We start from the raw sequence: 17,012 nt of genomic DNA on the forward strand, positions 1-17,012 counted from the left end.
AAACGATCAATGTTCGATCGGTAAGGGAAACAATCATTTACTGGACAACAACACTTTCATCGACGGTCCCCCGTTATCGACATCGACACCAAAATCCAACAAACATCCCCCGGGAGGTTCGTCGGAATCACCGAAAACAGTTAAAACCACGGGGAAAAAAATTTCGTCTGCTAAAACAACATATGCGACCGTTAGAAAATTAAAAGGACTCTCGGAAAAAAAATTAAAAGGATCGAAAAATCTCGAAAATTCATTTAATCGGTAATTATTATTATTATTATTATTATTATTTTGACGTTATCATCATTTTTAGTAGTTAGTGATAAGGGAATTTGGTTGTTGGTTGTTGTAGTGGAACTAAATACCCTTGAGCATTTTAAAAAAAAAAAAAAATTTGGCAGTTTTTTACTTAATAATTATTTATTTATTTAATATAATTTAATTAATAAACGTTTTTTTTTGGGGGGTGGGGGTGGGGAGCGGTGATTTCGGGTACACGCCCGATCGAACGTTTATCTCTTTCAATTAATCGTTTACCTTTTTTGTTGTTTATACAGTTGTTGTTCGAATAACGAAAGATTTTCTGCTACCACGACAAATGTTAAAATAGATTACGAAACATCCGTCAGACATTGGCTTTCGGAATTGGAAACAATGTACGAAGCCGAAATAATGACGACGCTGCAGAGTAAATCATTAGCTGCTGATCTCACGCGGCAGGTTACCAACATGGCGGATTCAACTTCGTATACTATAAAAAAATTACATCAGAAAACAAAAATTATTTCCTTGGAATTTTCTAGATTGTACAAGTAAGTTTTGATTTTCGATCAATCGCTTTGATTTTCCCGCCATAATCGACGACGTTAAAAATTTTAATTTAATTTTACAGGCAAAATAAAAATAAAAATGTAAAAAATTTCGACTCCCTCGTACAAAGCCTCGTCGGACACATAACCGAATTTATTAAAGAATACGTACAAAATAATAATAATAATAATAATAATATTGTAAATAATTGCCAAAGAACGGAAAAAATAAACCAAAGAAAATCAATTGGAAAACAAATTGAATGTCGTGACGAAATGATAACGGATTTCCGTACTCCCGAACCGGAAACGATGGATATGAAATTAGAAAATGATGAAAAGACAAACGGGGAAGCAGAAGAAGAAGAAGAACAACAACAAGTTTTAGAATCTTGCAATCGTCTCAAACAGTTGATTTCTACTTCGAAAAATTATGATTTTAATCAAATCGAAAAAGAAATTACACAATTGGGACAAAAATTTAGAGGAGTCGTTGACGTTTTATTACAAAATAACATTCAGGTGAATAGAAATTCGTGGAAAAAAAAAAAATTTTCCAATCTTCGCTCACCTTTTGACCTTTTCACACTCTTTTTAACATTTTAGGCTTTGATTGGGATTTTGGAAGAACCTAAAACTGAACTCGCACTTCGTACGGCTTTGACAGTATTGACAAATTTAGGTATGGAAGAAAATCAACTTGGTAAAATGGTATCGAAATGTGGAGGAATCAGAGCTTTATTAGCCATTTGTTTAGAAGCACGTGGCACGACCGTTAGAATATCTGCACTAAGAGCTTTATCGACGGTTTGTTGCATTGGGGATACCATACGACAATTCGAACAGGTGATTAAACGACGCCATTTTTATTTTTTACATTTTTTATGAAACAATTCATTGAATGACTTTTTTTCCTTTCTTTCTTCAGGCTGGTGGTGTAGAAATAATAGCTGACATATTAGCCGATGATAAAAGATCAGAAGAGGAATTAAGCGAAGCTTCGGCGGTTATTGCTCAAATAACGGCTCCATGGATACAAGATAATCATTCAGTGAATGGTTTAAGTCAATTTTTAAACAGTCTAGTCAAATCTTTAACCCGTAAGATTTTTTTAATTAAATATTTTCAAATTGTTTTCTCCAAATATGATGAATAAAAATCATTTTACGTTTTCAGGTATAATTAACAAATACAAATCCTGCGAAACTTTGCTACTGTCATCAGCTGCTTTGGCAAATTTAACTTTTATGGAACCTAGAACGGTTTGGCCACTTTTAGAATATCAAACGGCTAAAGCGTTACTATCCGTGAGTTTTATATTTAAGTACCTGTACTGTCTTTTCCTTCTAGGTACACGTAATAAACGTTAAATTCCTTTTTTTTTTTAGGCCGTTCGACGTCAGGGTTCTGACGTTTCGATATTCATACAAGAACAAGCAGCGACAGTGATAGCAAACATGTCGTCGGTACCAGAATGTAGAAAATATTTAGCCGAACAAAGAGCGGTTGTTGCTCTTCTTTCTTTTTTAGAAATTCATCACTCACCACTTCAAAATGCACCGGAAGTGGCGGCCGCAGAAAGAGTTTTACAAAAATCCGCCATTGCTCTTTCAAGGTAGACAATTTTAAAATTTTAAAATTAAAAAAAGTTTGAATGAAGTTTTTTAATTTTTAAAAAATATTTCAGGCTTTGTAGTGATGTTGTAGTTGCACAACAGGTTGTCGAATTACAAGGTGTCAATAGATTGGTTAAATTATGTAAAGAAGAAAAAGAAAGAAATCATAGCGATGGAGTTTTAGTTGCTTGTCTCGTAAGTAAATAATTTTCCCGTAAATTTTTCAAATGACATTTTTTATTATTATTATTATTATTATTTTCTTTTTTTTTTTTCAAGGCTGCACTTCGGAAAATAGTAGCGAATTGCGGAACGAAAGCACTTGAAAATTTAAATGCTATGGAATTAGTCGAACCTAGATTATTAGATTCATTTTTATTATATTCGTCAAAACAAGAAAGTTACGTTTAAATACGTAAAAATGAAAAAAAAAAAAAAAAAAAAATTTTAAACGCGTTAAGATCTCCCTTATATGTGTATATTTTTTTTTTTTACTTGAATTTTCTATCATTTTTTTTCTCTTTTTGTACAAATTTTTCAAAAATAAAAAAAAAATTTTTAAATTTTATTATTATTAATTTATTTCTTTTTACGTGTGTAAATATTTAAAAAAAAAAATAAAATAAATGATTAAGAATGAGTCATTATTATTATTTAGAACTTTTTTATTTATTTAACATTAAACTCGTTCTTATTTATTTGACACAAAATTTCATTTAATATAAATTTTTACTCGATTTAAACTTACTTCGATATTTATTATCACTAAATAAGTACTTTAAGAAGATTATTGAAAAATAATAAACTTAATACTATACAAATAAAATTGTTTCGAATATTAAAAAAAAAAAAAAAAAATATACACAAACGAAAGCACTGAAAGTTTCATTTTCCAGCAATTTGTTTCACATGGAAGTTTAAATGTCATGGAATTATCCGAAAGAATGTTTAACATCTTTGCTGTGAAATATATCGACAGTTGTTTCATGACATTGTCTCAAATCGTAATCGATTGCTCCAATGGCAAATTTGCTTTCGGCTGGTTTAAAATAATCTAAACCTCTTCCTATTTTAATGACCCAACCGTTTCCTAATCTGTATTTGAACAAAAAAAAAAAATTCATTATTATTTTTCTTTATTCGACAAAAAAAAAAAAATTTTTTTTTTTTTAAATTAAATACATACGTTATTTGTCTGTCATGAAGCGTGGAAGAAAATTCAACATTTAGTTTTATATTGTAACTATTTTCTAAACTGTATTTAATCGAATTCAACCATGATTTTTGATCGTCAGCATTTTTAGCATCGGAACCGGTCAACAAAAAAATTTGTTTTAAATTAAAACATTTTTTAACGAGGAGTTCACAAAACTGTAAAAAGTTTCTACACTGATTATAATTTCTAATGTATGGATCTTCAACTTTCACTGTTGTCATATCGCCATCCAAAAATCTTCCTACCAATGAAGTATAACTGTGTCCTTTGGAATTATTTTCAATGGAAATTTGTTCGTGGTAAAGACCCAAATCTTTTTGTTTTTCAATGTGTTTCTTTATAAATTCTGCTCTTTCTATATATTCATGTATTTTTTGTTTTAACGCTTCTTTTTTCTTTCCAGGTTCCAAAACTAAAATAATCAAAATTTGTACATTTTGGATAATCAAATGAATGTTTAAATAACCTATTAAAGATTAAGGTCATCATTTGTTTATTTATCATGGATAACAGTTGATAGTGTGTTAGTGTTATGACATATTTGAAAACAAATTCCAAACTAAAGTATTTATATTTTAAACTTAATTTAAAAAAAAAAAAAAAATTTTAGGGAAAAAATTAAACATTAAAATTAAATTTACCCTTAACACGATCCACCAATATTTGTAAACCTTCTTGGTAACATACTAAAGCTTCTGTAAACCTGTTGGTTTTATCAAGAGTAACGGCTCTTGTTAAAATAGAACCAGCTGCAATTTCTAATTGCGTCATAATTTAAATGTGTATAATAAATTAATAAGGCAGTTAAATAATATCGAAACGATAAAGAACATTTTATTTACAATTCGGTTAATCAGACGTAAGTTGGCAACACTTTCAAATTCTAACAGTTGGCTCATTGGTTTCTTTGACTTTTTCAACACTTTTGCAAGAGTTCTTAATTTAATTTCAAATATTTTTTATTTTTTTGGTGTTTTTAAGTTTAAAATGGAATTGGAATTGAATCGTTGTGATTATGCGATCGTTGGCCTTACTAGTTATAAATGTCTCGTACTTTTACCACCATCTGCTCAAAAATTGACACAAAAAGTTTGTGATTTTTTTCTTTTTTTTCCGTTGCCATCGATACTACACTAACACAAATTTTTTTCTACCATGGTATAATTTTTTTTTTTTTTTTTTCTAGGTAGTGGTGGCTGATCAAGATGGTGTTTTAAGTATTTTCTCGATAAAAAAGGGGGAAACTGAAACGGTTTTTAAAACGTCTCCCGGTCCGAAAATAACGAGGGTAGCTTTGGGTGGTACCGTTAATACTCCTCAGGATAAAATATTTTTTTCTTGTGATAGCGAAGTTAAAGGTTTCACCAAGAAAGGAAAACAGTTTCTTGAATTTGAGACGAACCTAACCGAATTAGTTAAAACAATGTAAGATAATTATTATTATTATTATTATGATTGAGAATTCTAAAATGAATGTAAAAAAATTTTTTTTTAGGTGCGTAATCGATAACAATTTATTTGTAACTGGTCAACATTGTTTGTATCATTATTTAGATCTTAAAGATGTAAATAGTTTTATTTGCAATGAAGTTATTATCGATTTAATTGTTCTTTCTACAAAAGTGAGTTCATTTATGTATATTTCAAAACTTTTACTTTATGCATTTTAATAATGTATTTCATTTATTTCTAGAAAAATGTTTTAATGCCTATTCTGGCATGCAGTGATAGAGTAATAAGAGTTTTAGAAGAATCAAACGTATTATATTCAGTACCTATAGCGAGTACTCCAACTGTCCTTCATAAATTTTACAAAAGTAAAAACGATGAAGAACAAATAATTTATGGAACAGAAGATGGCGGCGTTGGACTTTTACTAATTGGCAGGTGATATGTTTATCTATTAGTATTTCTCTTGTATGTATAAAGTATTTTTAAAATGGGTATTTATTTTTTCTAGAGATCTTAAAAATTTTTGGTTACTTGAGCCAAACAATCAAAAAGGTCAAGTCACATGTTTAGATGTTTATGATTTGACTAATGATGGATATTTCGAACTAATTGTTGGAAGAGATGATGGATTTGTTGAAGTTTATAAACTAAGTTCTGATAATGAACAACCAAAATTAATCTTTTCCTACGTAAATATAAATCATTATTATTATTATAATTTATGTTTAATGCTTATTTATTGACGACTTAAATAATTGTTTTAGACATGCAATGAAACCGTTACTGCTTTAGTTTGTGGAAAATTAAAAAATAATGAAGTACCTGAAATTGTTGTTTCTACATACTCAGGTAATTTATTTTAAATGTTAATACGTCGATAATTAAAAAACGACATTAGACTTTTACAATAAAATAACGTTTCCTCGAATTGGTTAAAGTAACTTTATTAATTACATCAAGAGTGACATTAATTAGTAGGAAAAAAAATCATTGATTTCATGTCTTTCAAAAGGATGGATATTTGGTCTTTCTACGGATTCAGGTTCAAAAGACCTTACTTTAAGTGTTGATTCAAATAATTTAAAGGTTTTACCAGAAGTAAAGTTAAAAATTAACAAACTGAGGTACAATTTAATAAATTTCAATTTAAAGTTTTTGTCAATTCAATTTAGAATTTCAAATCATGTTTTTGATCAAGTTTTTTACAATTTAATTCTACTATTATTATTTTCAGAGCGGAAATAGACGAATTAGAAGAAAAAATAAATGCGGAAAGAGATAAATATCAATTGGCAGCTGAAAATAATGAAAATGCTTTATCAACATTGCCTTCCGTTGCAATTAATGATAAGGTTTTTAACTATTGAAATATTTTTTCTCTTTATTCTACAGTAAAAAACAAAATGCTCATCAATTTTGACATTTTCTTTTAGTGGTGTTTAAGAAGAGAGGATGCTTCTTACACGTTAAGCATAGAAGTTCAAACATCCATTGATAATGTGCTCGTTCAAAGCGACGTACCTTTAGACTTATTGGATATAGAAAAAAATTCAGCTGTTGTCAGTTTCAGCGATTGCAGTCCATCGGTATAAAATAAAATAATTAATTCGTTTAATTTTAAAATTACTTTTCAAGTGACCAGAGTCATTATTAAATTTTTTAGGATGGAAACTTTTTATTGGCAACTTACCGTTGTCAAGTTAACACGACTCGTTTGGATTTAAAAATCCGTACGATAGAAGGACAGTATGGAACTTTACTAACGTACGTAACACCGAACGTTCAACCCAAATGTTGTCAGCTTCGCAGTTACAAAATCAAACCGCTTTCCCTGCATTCACGAATACACGCCATAGACGCTAAAAGACCCTATAATCGTTTAGCATTTAAAGGTGGATTTAGTTTTGCCGAAATTCATGCTTGGATTGAATTTTGTTTGCCTGAAGTTCCTTATAAAACTCCCCCCGAAGATACGGTGGTTTTATGTTTCACTTCGACCTTCTTGGGTACCATGCTACAATGTACATACTCGTACGTACTACTCATTTGTAATTTAATAAAAGTTACAAATGTTACCATACTCATTAATAAATATTTCTTCGAACAGAAAAGGAGAAGCAGAATTTAAATCGGACAATATCTCAACGATTTCTATTTTAAAGGATGTCATTTCGAAAGTTGCAAGCAGGAATGATAAAAAAAAACGTAATCTTGATATCACGTGGGGTAAGTTTAAATTTTTTCAGAGCAGAAAATTTCCAAGTTTTATTTTAAATAAAGATCATTAAAACAACATGGTAAACATCATAATAGAATTTAAATTTTTTTAGAAATAAATGAAGAAAGTATTAAACATACTCTAGATTTGATTCGTCCTAAATTAGAGCATCAACTTTCTTTGGTGAATAAAATGAAAATATTAGAATCAATGTCGGAATTAGATTTAAATCCAATTAAATCGGGAGAAATATTATTAACGGATGAATTTACAGAAATAATAAATAAAGAAAAAGAAATTATTAACGAATATAAAATGCAACCGGCATATTTAGACAGATTATACGGTATGGTTACTGACTTATTCATTGATAAAAACAAATTTAAAGGGATTAATGTTAAAAATAAAATTCCGACACTTTTGGAAATTTTAGATAATGATAATTATTCATATGAAAAACTTTACGATTTTTTTTATCAGTAAATAACTCGAATTCAATGTGACAATCAAATAAAATTTTTTAAAAAAAATCACTTTTAATTATACAGGTTAATCTATTTAAAACGGGTTAATGATATTTGCACACTCTAAAAGATCTATATTATATATATAATTTAATTAAATTATTAATTTAAAAAAATAATAATAATTATTATTTTTTTTCTAATATAATACACCAGTTTCCTTGATCGTAATAATAATTTAAAATATTAACATTTTCTAATTTAAGGCAAACATTTTTCAATTCATCATCTTCGTAAACGTGATAAAATCTTAAATAAACGGGAGCTTGAGAAGGATCAATATTATTATTATTATTATTATTATTCAACTTTAATTTCCACGGGACTAACATATCGTTGTATGCGAATGCAGTGCGATTATTATGAACGGGCAAAACAAGGTCTTGTTGTGATTTATTCAATGGGATTATTTCCAGTTTGCAATCATCTTCGGGTGCGAGTATTTTTCTCAAATCGTTTTGTTTCAAATAGTATGATTTTTCACCTTTTAATTCTTGATTTTTTGCCCATACGTAAATCAACGCTTTTCCTTTACTTTTTAAAATACGAATCATTTCTTTTATAGCTTTTTCTCTTCTCTCCTGACAAAAAAAAGAAAACAAATGAGTATATATGGAAGAAAAAGGACATAAAAATAACAGGATAGGGTTTTTACCTCTGTTGTTAAATGATGAATAACTGCAATACAAATACATCCATCAGCAATATCATCTCTTAAGGGAATGTTCAAACAATTACAAGAAAAACATTCGAATCCTCTTTCTTTGCATACTTTCATAAGTCCACCATTTGAATCGCATCCAATTTCAAATCTATTCGATTGTTTTGTGAAATATTTACCATTTCCACAACCGACATCTACAAGTATGGAACCTGATGGAAATGAATTGACAAATTCAAAAACGTTTGGCCACGGTTTGTATCTTGTTTCACTAAAATGTGATGCTATTTTATCATATACCTAAAAAATAATTTAATTTTTAATTTTATGTGAAGGTGCTTTGAGAAAAAAAAAAAAGAAAAGAATTACTTGGTGAACGAAATTTTTTTCTATTTCCGATGCATCTTCTTTTCTAAGATTAATATTTTTAATTTCAGAAATAACATTGGGAAAATTTTTAAGTTTTTCAATGGCAGTGTCACAAAATTTAGGATATTTGCAACTACAACATCCCCTTCTTGTTTTTCTAAACGTCAACGAAGTTCTTCTCTCTCTATTCTGAACGGTAAGTGAACCATCTTTATTAGGAATTAAATCCGATTTTCTAGGTGTGATTCCATGTACCCAATTGTACCTAAAAAGAAAATTTTTCCCTTTAATTTTTCTTTAAATGGAGTACAAAGTAGGAAAAATTTAATTTAAAAAAAATTAACCTGGATTCACCGAGCATTAAACATAAACTTCTTCTCGGTAAAAGGACGCTAAATGTCAAATCTTTATCATTTTTAAATTCCATAACGACAGATGATTCCAGGCTTAAAGAAAGGATTCCATCTTCGAAGGCACTATGAGTATCAACATGAGGAGGAATTCCCTGTCCAGGTTCATAACAATTTACAGTCAATTGATCCGGTGTAAAATCAAAATCGCTTTCAAAATTATCTGAATATTTTTTTAATCTATCCCACAAATAATTAAGCTTGGATGGAATTTTTTTAATGGGTTCATTTAAATTTACATTATTGCTACCATATTTAAATTCATATCCATAATGTTTTACTTTTCTGTGTTTAAGCTCTGAAGAATATTCTTCTCCAGAATCATTAAATTTGAGTAATTTTAAAATTTCCGTTTCTTCTTCTTCCGATATAAAATCTTCTAGTAGTACAAGGCCTGGAGGTTTTTGAAAAATTTTAGCCTGATTAAGCAGAGATATATTTATACTTTCAACATAACCTAAAAATATGGGACCCTTAATAACAGGCCATATTATTTTATCATTTAAAAGATTAAAAGCTTTCTCGGAATTTTTTTTATTTTCAAATATGATAAACGAATATGATTTTCCAGGGACCATGACAATTTTTTTAAAATTTTCAAATTTATGAAAAACGTTCCAAACCATTTCATATGTTATTCCGTTACATAGTCCACCATTACAAATAACTATAATCTACAAAAAAAAAAAAAAAAAGAAGTCAATATATTTAATAATTTTAATGTAACCAGATTTGTTAATATGTCTAATACCTCAGTAGAAGAATCCTTCATGACAATTCCAAAATCTCTAGCGAGAATATTAGTATATTTTTTTTTTAAACGATTTTTTTTATTTATGAGATAACTCATTTTTGAAAAATTCTTTTTTTAAGTTGGAAAAAAAAGACAAAAAGTGATTAGTTGTATTAAATAAGAGTGGAATTTAAAATTTCCACATGATGTTAAATAATTATTGATTATATACTCTATGGAAAATTGTACGTATAATTTTTAAAAAAAAATACGTTGAATCCGCTTAAAGTAACTTGCGCATTATTCAAAGATGTACGGTTCATGGTAAATTATTATTTTCAAAAATAGGTTTTTATGTTTATTACACTAAAAAAAATTTTTTTTTTTTCTAAAAGTTTTTATAATTCATTAAAAATGTTCAAATCATGATTAGATGATATTAAATTATAAGTTAAAATAATAATTTTTCAAAGGTGAGAAAAATTCATTTATGTATTTAAAAAAATATATATATATATATATATACTTTGTATTATATATGCGTTTTAATAGCGCCAAAATAATTACTCATGATATTACTAAATGTCATAAATAAAATTGAATTTTTTAAAATTTTCTCTTCTCGATCAATTTGATTTAATTATTTATTTTAATCGATACGATTACTTATAATTAATTTTTCAAATTAGAAAAACTAAAACGAAAAGAAAAATATATAATTTCGATCAATTTTTAATAAAAAATTATTATTATTATTATTATTATTTTATATTTTTATATCATGTACAATATTTTTATAATGTAAAACAATATTTATACAAACTATTTTTTTTTGAAACTTTTATATTTTCCCAGTCATTAAATATTTTAGTTTTTTTTTTTTTTCATATGACCCAAATTTATAAATGTCAACATCTTTTTCACATAATGTCCCATAATTCAACGTTCTTTTGACTTTTCATTATTGTTTTTTTTAATAATTTCTTCTTTTATATAAACCTACTTCCTTTTTTCCCTTTTCTTTCCTCCAGCGAGTACCTATTCGTATGAAAACAATTGATTTTTCTTCGATTGTATTAAAAATCAGGAATCAATATTTTACATATTTAAATTTATCATTTGATATTTTAACAGTTATGAAAGGAGATACTGTCAGTAAACTTCCTCGTGAAGGAATCGATGATCAATGTGTATATTTAAAATTCAGTTTGAGAAAATTATGTCTTGTTACGGTTATTTTACCAGTATCATCATTGATAATATGTTTTGTAACTGCGAATATATTTCAAAAGGATGATATTCACGAGACTCATTGTAAGGTAAAATACAAATATATATTGATTTTATTTCAAGCTTTTTTTTTTTTTTTCTTCGTTCAATGCAATTATTATTCTTTTTCAAATAGTACATGCTACTAGCACATTATCCTATAATTAGTTTTTTTTTTCTATTCGAGCACTTTCATTAAATAAATTATTATTATTTTTTTTCTTAGTGTTATGTGTTATTTTATTTCAGATATGAATTATTTATCTTAGGTTAAACTATTAACCTGACCTGAGATATTCCTGTTTGATATTCCTTAGGCTTTTTAAGGTAATTATTATTACTTTTTTTGTTTTTGTAACTATCGTAGAATCATATTTTTGTTCATACCTTTGTTTATATGTATGTCGATAACTATTATCTCTTTAACAAGCATTACATTTTGTCTTACAAATACTTTTACATAAAATTATGTATGTTGAACACCATTATTATTATTATTATTCGATACAAATTTAATTTCAGAAAGTTTATGATTAACCAATCAAGAAAAAAAATTAAATTAATTAAAATCATTTTTTCATTTATTTAAATAATAATAATTTGACGAGGGAAATAACGGTCGAAAATAATTAACGTTTATTTACTTTATGACTTATAATTATGAAAGAAAACTTTTTTTATTTGTAATAATAATAAGAAAAACTTTTCATACGGGCTCCCTAAAAAACGAAGGGGGAAAAAAAAATTTTACATGTATAATAATTTTCTATAACGTATACGTAATAATTTCCCCCCCCCGCCTCCCACCCACACCCCCACATTATAATAAAACACGAGAAACTTTTAAAAAAAACCGTATTCACTATAATAATAATAATAATAATAATAATAATAATTTACATACGGGGAAAGAGTAATATTATCATATTACGTGACCTTGATAAAATCAGGGAAAGGATAAACGGGAAAGAAAAGGAAGTTTAAAAAAAAAAAAAGGATGCCAGGAATTTTGTATAACGTATTGTTTAGGGAATATAAATTTAAAAAAAAAAAAAAAATTCAGGTCGTCGCAATAGTGTTTACTAAAACAGTTATAATTTTCTCCATGTTTTAATTTATTTAAAAAAAAAAAACATTTATATTTAATATATATACAATACGCATAAAATAATTTGATTAGTAAGAAAAATAATAATGATAATAATAATAATAATAAAGGTAATTTTTGTTTTTTTTTTAAACGTGTAATTATGGTAGTCATAAACGGTTTAAATTTTTTTTTTTTTTAATTTTCAAATTACATAAGAGCATGCATGCAAAGTTAATTTATGTGATAAAAGCAGAGATTTTTTTTTTTTTTTTTTTTCAAATGAAATTTAATAAACCGTTGATAAATATTTTTTAACGATAGGCTAAATATTATTTAAAATAAAAGTAAAAAAAAAATTTGTTTTGGTTCGTGACGTCACGGGATTCGATAGTATTTACATTATTAAGGAAGTCGATATCGTTCGATGATATGATAGGGATACGATATGAGACATGGAGAAAAAAAAAAAAAGAAAAATTCGAATGATGAAAAAAACCGCAAAAAGAAAAAAGTTAAAAGAAAAATTAAATCGATATAATTTTACCTGAAATTACACGTTGCGGGGTTGGGTAGGGGTAGGTAGGGGAGAGGAGAGGGTGAGGGGGGGGGGTAAAAACTTATTTTTCAATTGCATTTAAATTATTTTCTGCCACAAATTACTTTTTTTTTCTTTTTTCCTTTTTCTTCCTTCCTTTTTCCTTCTTTATTTCTTTTTATTTCCCATTCTTTTCCCTTTTTCCTTTTTCTTTCCTTTTTTCCTTTTATATATATATATATATTTTCTTTTTTTTTTTTTTCGTTCTCCTCCACACCTCAAAGTCATTTCCTATTTCTGTGACTTGCAGTTTCAACCGTTGAATATATATATATATATACACCACCTTTCGTGCAGCTTTTAAATTTTAACCGTAAGAAAAATAATTTTACCAATGGATAGTGAGTGGGTTGAAGGGGTTTTCTTACGTTATCGTTACTTTTCGTGTCAATAATTATAATACACGACGACTAATTTAAAAGCCAACGTAAAAAAAAAAAAAAACTTTCTTCAATTTTTTTCTTTTTTTTTTCTCTCTCTCTCTCTCAATGAGGAATAGAAATTAATTTTATGGAAATCGATGAAGGGTGAAAAATTTCTTTAAAAAAAAAACAAAAAAAAACAAAAAAAAAAGGGAAGAAAAAAGGGAAGGAAAAACAAAAAACAGAAAAAAGAAAAGAAATCGGAACGGTTATTATTACTATTATTATTATTACTATTATTATTATTATTTCTATTATTATTATTATTTTTAAATATTTAATTACGTTTAATGATATTTTTTTTTTAATTAAAATTTCAATGGGAGCCTAATTTTTTTTTTTTTTCATTTTTTTTTCTAGTTCAAAATAAACTTTGATCTAATATTACTATCATTATTATTATTATTATTATTATTATTATTATTATTATTATTATTATTATTACGAATTTCCACGTCATTCATTTCGTTTTTAAAAAATTTATTTACTCTATGCATTTATTTATTTATTTATTTAAATAATAATTTTGAGTTATCGTTATTATTATTTGGAAAAATTTTATTAATTTTTTTTTTTCCGGTTTTTAAAAAATTGGTAGTTTTTTTTTGGCGGGAAGGGGGAGAAGGGGGAGGGTAGTATTAAACGTGACTGTTATTATCATTATCATTATTATTAGTTAAACTATGATAATTGATAGTCGTCGTGGGGCGTTTCCCATCCACTGTTGATGTTATATGTCACATAAGGTTTTGAATTTTCTTTTCTTTCCTCTCTGTCTCTCTCTCTCTCTCTTTCTCTCTCTGTTTCAGTTGTTTGAAAGGTTAAAATGAAAACTGACGTGGAAATTCGGTCGACTAAAAAACTAAAAAACTAAAAAAATAGTTGAAAAAGTTTAAATGATGTAACTAATTTTTTTTTTTCGTTTGTTCTGGAAAAGGGGGGGAGGGGAGAAGGTTTAAAAAAAAAAATTTGGTGAATTGAGTTTTGTGTGTGTGTGTGTGCGTGCGTGTAATTTTCGGAAAATTTTTTTTTTTGCTACCGTAAGTGATCGAGTTTAAATTTTAAAAAAAAAGTTTTTATTGTTTAACTTATAGGAAAATTTTTTTTTTTTTCTCGTTCGCAAATGTTTAGAATTTTCCAAAAAGAAAAATTCATCGATTTATCATTTTCCACGTTGATGATATTTTATTATTATTATTATTATTTATTTATTTATTTATTTTTTGTTTATAAATGAAAAAAAAAAGAGAAAAATTTCGTGACTTTTTTTTTTTCGAAAAAGGGGGTGGAAGGGAGGGGGTTAACAAATGTTTTTTTTTTTTATTGTGCGGTAAATCTTTTATATTTAATCTTATTATCATCATCATCATCATCATCATCATTATTATTTTTCTTCTTCTTTTGAAAGCAAGTCGTCGTTTTTTTTTATTGAGTTTAAACAATCGATATAATGATTGAATTTTTTTTTGATGTTTGTTGTTTGTTGTTGTTTGAAATTGACCTTTGCTTAAAAGAAAAATTTTTAAAAAGGAAAAGGTCATTTAATTTTTCCTTTCGTTTTTGTTTTTCCGCCGTTTTTCACATACGGAAGCCGTTGGAAAATGATGATGATGATGATGATTTTGTTTTCCTCTTTTTTTTTTTAAATCGTATTTCAAGTGGTTTTTCCCCTCCCTTCTCCCCCCCCCTCCGGGGGTAACGTAAAGAAAAATCTCGAAATCTTATTTGATAAAAGGTATAAATTATTATCAAACCTTTCCGAGTTTTAAAATGGAAAAGGTTGAAAGGTTTAAAGGTCGTTAAATCGTTAGAATTTTGCTTTAAATTTTTTTTAACTTTTTTTTTTTTTTACTTTTCTTTTTCGTTAACACGCAAAAATGAATTTATAAAAGGGAAAAAGTTGTTAAATTGGAACGGGTATCTCTCCCCTCCCTCTCCCTACCCCCTCGTCCCTCCCCAGGAAAATCGACCGACTCCTTTTTTTCTCTCTCTCCCTCTCTTTCTCTTTCCACGAGAATTAAAAAAGAAAGAAAAAAAAATTAACATTAAAGAAAACAAATCAAATTTTTTTTTTTTAAAGGAAGTAGAAAGTCTGTGGTGGAAAATAAAAAAAAATAATAATAATAATAATAATTTAAATTTTCTTTCTCTCTTTCTCTCTCTCTCTCTCTCTCTCTCTCGTGGTCATAATAAATGTTTGCGAGTCACGAAAATTGGCAAGCGCCGCCCTCGATCGGTCCCTATTTTGTATATTTTCCATTATTATTATCATCATCATTATTATTTATCAAAAATAAAATATAAAAAAGTATAAAGAAAAAAAATTTTTTTTATGAGTAGCCAGTGGAAACTCGCGTGGGGGTAGGGGGAGGAGGGAAGGGGGGCCGGGATAAAATCATTTGAATTTTTTTTTAAGTTTTTATTTTATTCACTATTATTATCATTATTATCATTTTCACATTGTAAATCTCAAAATGTTAAATTTCATCATTCATCGATGAAGAAAAAACAAAAAAATTTTCTTTTAACTTTTCCTTATCCAGGGAAAGGGAGGAGGCGAGGGGGGGGGTCAAAAAAAAAAAAAACTTTTCGTGTTTGAAAAGGTAAAATTTCAACCGAGTTTATTTATCGATTTATCGATTAAATAAAAAAAAAAAAATAAGAAAAACTTATTTTGCGGAAAAAAATAAAAATAAAATAAAAATTTCGTGCAAGAAGTTTTCCAATAATAATAATAATAATAATAATATTTATGTTTTTAAATAAGGATTTATTATTATTATTATTATTATTAAATAAACTCATCGCGGATTTCATCGTTCGAAAATTTTTCTGTTTTTTTTTTTTTTTTTTTTTCTACATGTAAATTTTATACGATTTCGATTATTTATATTTATTAATAAATTGATGATAGTATTATTATTATTATCATTAATATTATTATTATTATTTGAGACGCTTTTAATGGATTCGACAAAAAACGTTTTTTTTTGTGAATGACTCAATTTCATTTTTTTTAGCCATTTTTAATTTTTTTTATGTAATCATTATCGATATCATCGTCGTCGTCGTCGTCGTTATTATTGTTATTATTATTATTATTATTATTATTATTATTATTATTATTATTATTATTATTATTATTATTATATTATTATTATTATTATTATTATTATTATTATTAAATTTACAAATTATTTTATTTAAATAGATTGTAATAGAGGCAGGCTATCGATCGAACGAACGAATGAATAAAAAAAAAACATTAATAATATTATTATTATTATTATTTAGAGAAACTTATTATGTTTTTCGTATATTTTGGGTAGCAACAGAAAAATATCGTTGGCAACAAAATAATGATAATTAATATGACGTCAAAATGTTTTGATATATGAGATTTAAATGACTTTTTTTTTTCACCCCCCCCTCCCCTTCCATCCCCTCCGAAGGGGGTAATTTTTGAATAATTCATTTCGTTTTGTTATTATTATTATTGTTATTATCATTCAACATTTACATTCGGTTTTGATTAAATTTACTTAATAAACAATTTTTTTCTTTTTTTTTTTTTTTTTTTGTCGTTTTAAGCGAAAAAATTTAATTTTTCAAAAAAAAAAAAAAAAAA

General features: G+C 26.7%; 5 protein-coding genes across 5 annotated transcripts in view; 3 read left to right on the plus strand and 2 right to left on the minus strand.

Annotated features, from left to right (window-relative positions):
* Window positions 1-2,836, plus strand: part of Phum_PHUM123940 (uncharacterized protein) — a gene marked incomplete at both ends in the record, with an annotated part of 3,885 nt that extends 1,049 nt beyond the window's left edge. Inside the window, 9 exons of the mRNA XM_002424215.1 lie at window positions 1-165; window positions 558-812; window positions 1,028-1,331; window positions 1,416-1,655; window positions 1,738-1,909; window positions 1,986-2,116; window positions 2,198-2,424; window positions 2,497-2,620; window positions 2,705-2,836. The exon at window positions 1-165 is cut by the window's left edge and continues 1,049 nt beyond it. Of these exons, the coding sequence (XP_002424260.1) occupies window positions 1-165; window positions 558-812; window positions 1,028-1,331; window positions 1,416-1,655; window positions 1,738-1,909; window positions 1,986-2,116; window positions 2,198-2,424; window positions 2,497-2,620; window positions 2,705-2,836 (1,750 nt within the window). The remainder of the gene's footprint in view (window positions 166-557; window positions 813-1,027; window positions 1,332-1,415; window positions 1,656-1,737; window positions 1,910-1,985; window positions 2,117-2,197; window positions 2,425-2,496; window positions 2,621-2,704) is intronic.
* Window positions 2,837-3,357: 521 nt separating this feature from the next.
* Phum_PHUM123950 (uncharacterized protein) lies at window positions 3,358-4,412 on the minus strand (the record flags this gene model as incomplete). Its single annotated transcript, XM_002424216.1, has 3 exons — window positions 3,358-3,520; window positions 3,612-4,053; window positions 4,283-4,412. 3 exons carry the CDS (start codon window positions 4,410-4,412, stop codon window positions 3,358-3,360), a joined length of 735 nt encoding a protein of 244 aa, XP_002424261.1.
* Window positions 4,413-4,628: 216 nt separating this feature from the next.
* Phum_PHUM123960 (uncharacterized protein) lies at window positions 4,629-7,794 on the plus strand (the record flags this gene model as incomplete). Its single annotated transcript, XM_002424217.1, has 12 exons — window positions 4,629-4,730; window positions 4,828-5,066; window positions 5,137-5,263; window positions 5,335-5,528; window positions 5,602-5,782; window positions 5,858-5,942; window positions 6,106-6,217; window positions 6,328-6,445; window positions 6,527-6,679; window positions 6,757-7,124; window positions 7,201-7,319; window positions 7,424-7,794. The coding sequence occupies 12 exons, from the start codon at window positions 4,629-4,631 to the stop codon at window positions 7,792-7,794; spliced, it is 2,169 nt and encodes a 722-aa protein (XP_002424262.1).
* Window positions 7,795-7,898: 104 nt separating this feature from the next.
* On the minus strand, window positions 7,899-10,125 carry Phum_PHUM123970 (uncharacterized protein; the record flags this gene model as incomplete). The annotated part of the gene is made up of 6 exons (XM_002424218.1): window positions 7,899-7,907; window positions 8,027-8,416; window positions 8,491-8,796; window positions 8,866-9,130; window positions 9,210-9,949; window positions 10,027-10,125. The coding sequence occupies 6 exons, from the start codon at window positions 10,123-10,125 to the stop codon at window positions 7,899-7,901; spliced, it is 1,809 nt and encodes a 602-aa protein (XP_002424263.1).
* A 1,019-nt stretch (window positions 10,126-11,144) lies between these two features.
* Phum_PHUM123980 (fgf receptor activating protein, putative) overlaps window positions 11,145-17,012 on the plus strand; it is a gene marked incomplete at both ends in the record, with an annotated part of 10,234 nt that continues 4,366 nt past the window's right edge. The window contains one exon of the mRNA XM_002424219.1: window positions 11,145-11,327. Within this exon, the coding sequence (XP_002424264.1) occupies window positions 11,145-11,327 (183 nt within the window). The remainder of the gene's footprint in view (window positions 11,328-17,012) is intronic.

This window comes from Pediculus humanus, genomic scaffold (assembly GCF_000006295.1).
Source record: "Pediculus humanus corporis 1103172107470 genomic scaffold, whole genome shotgun sequence".
In the NCBI taxonomy this organism is placed as follows: Eukaryota; Metazoa; Arthropoda; class Insecta; order Psocodea; family Pediculidae; genus Pediculus; species Pediculus humanus.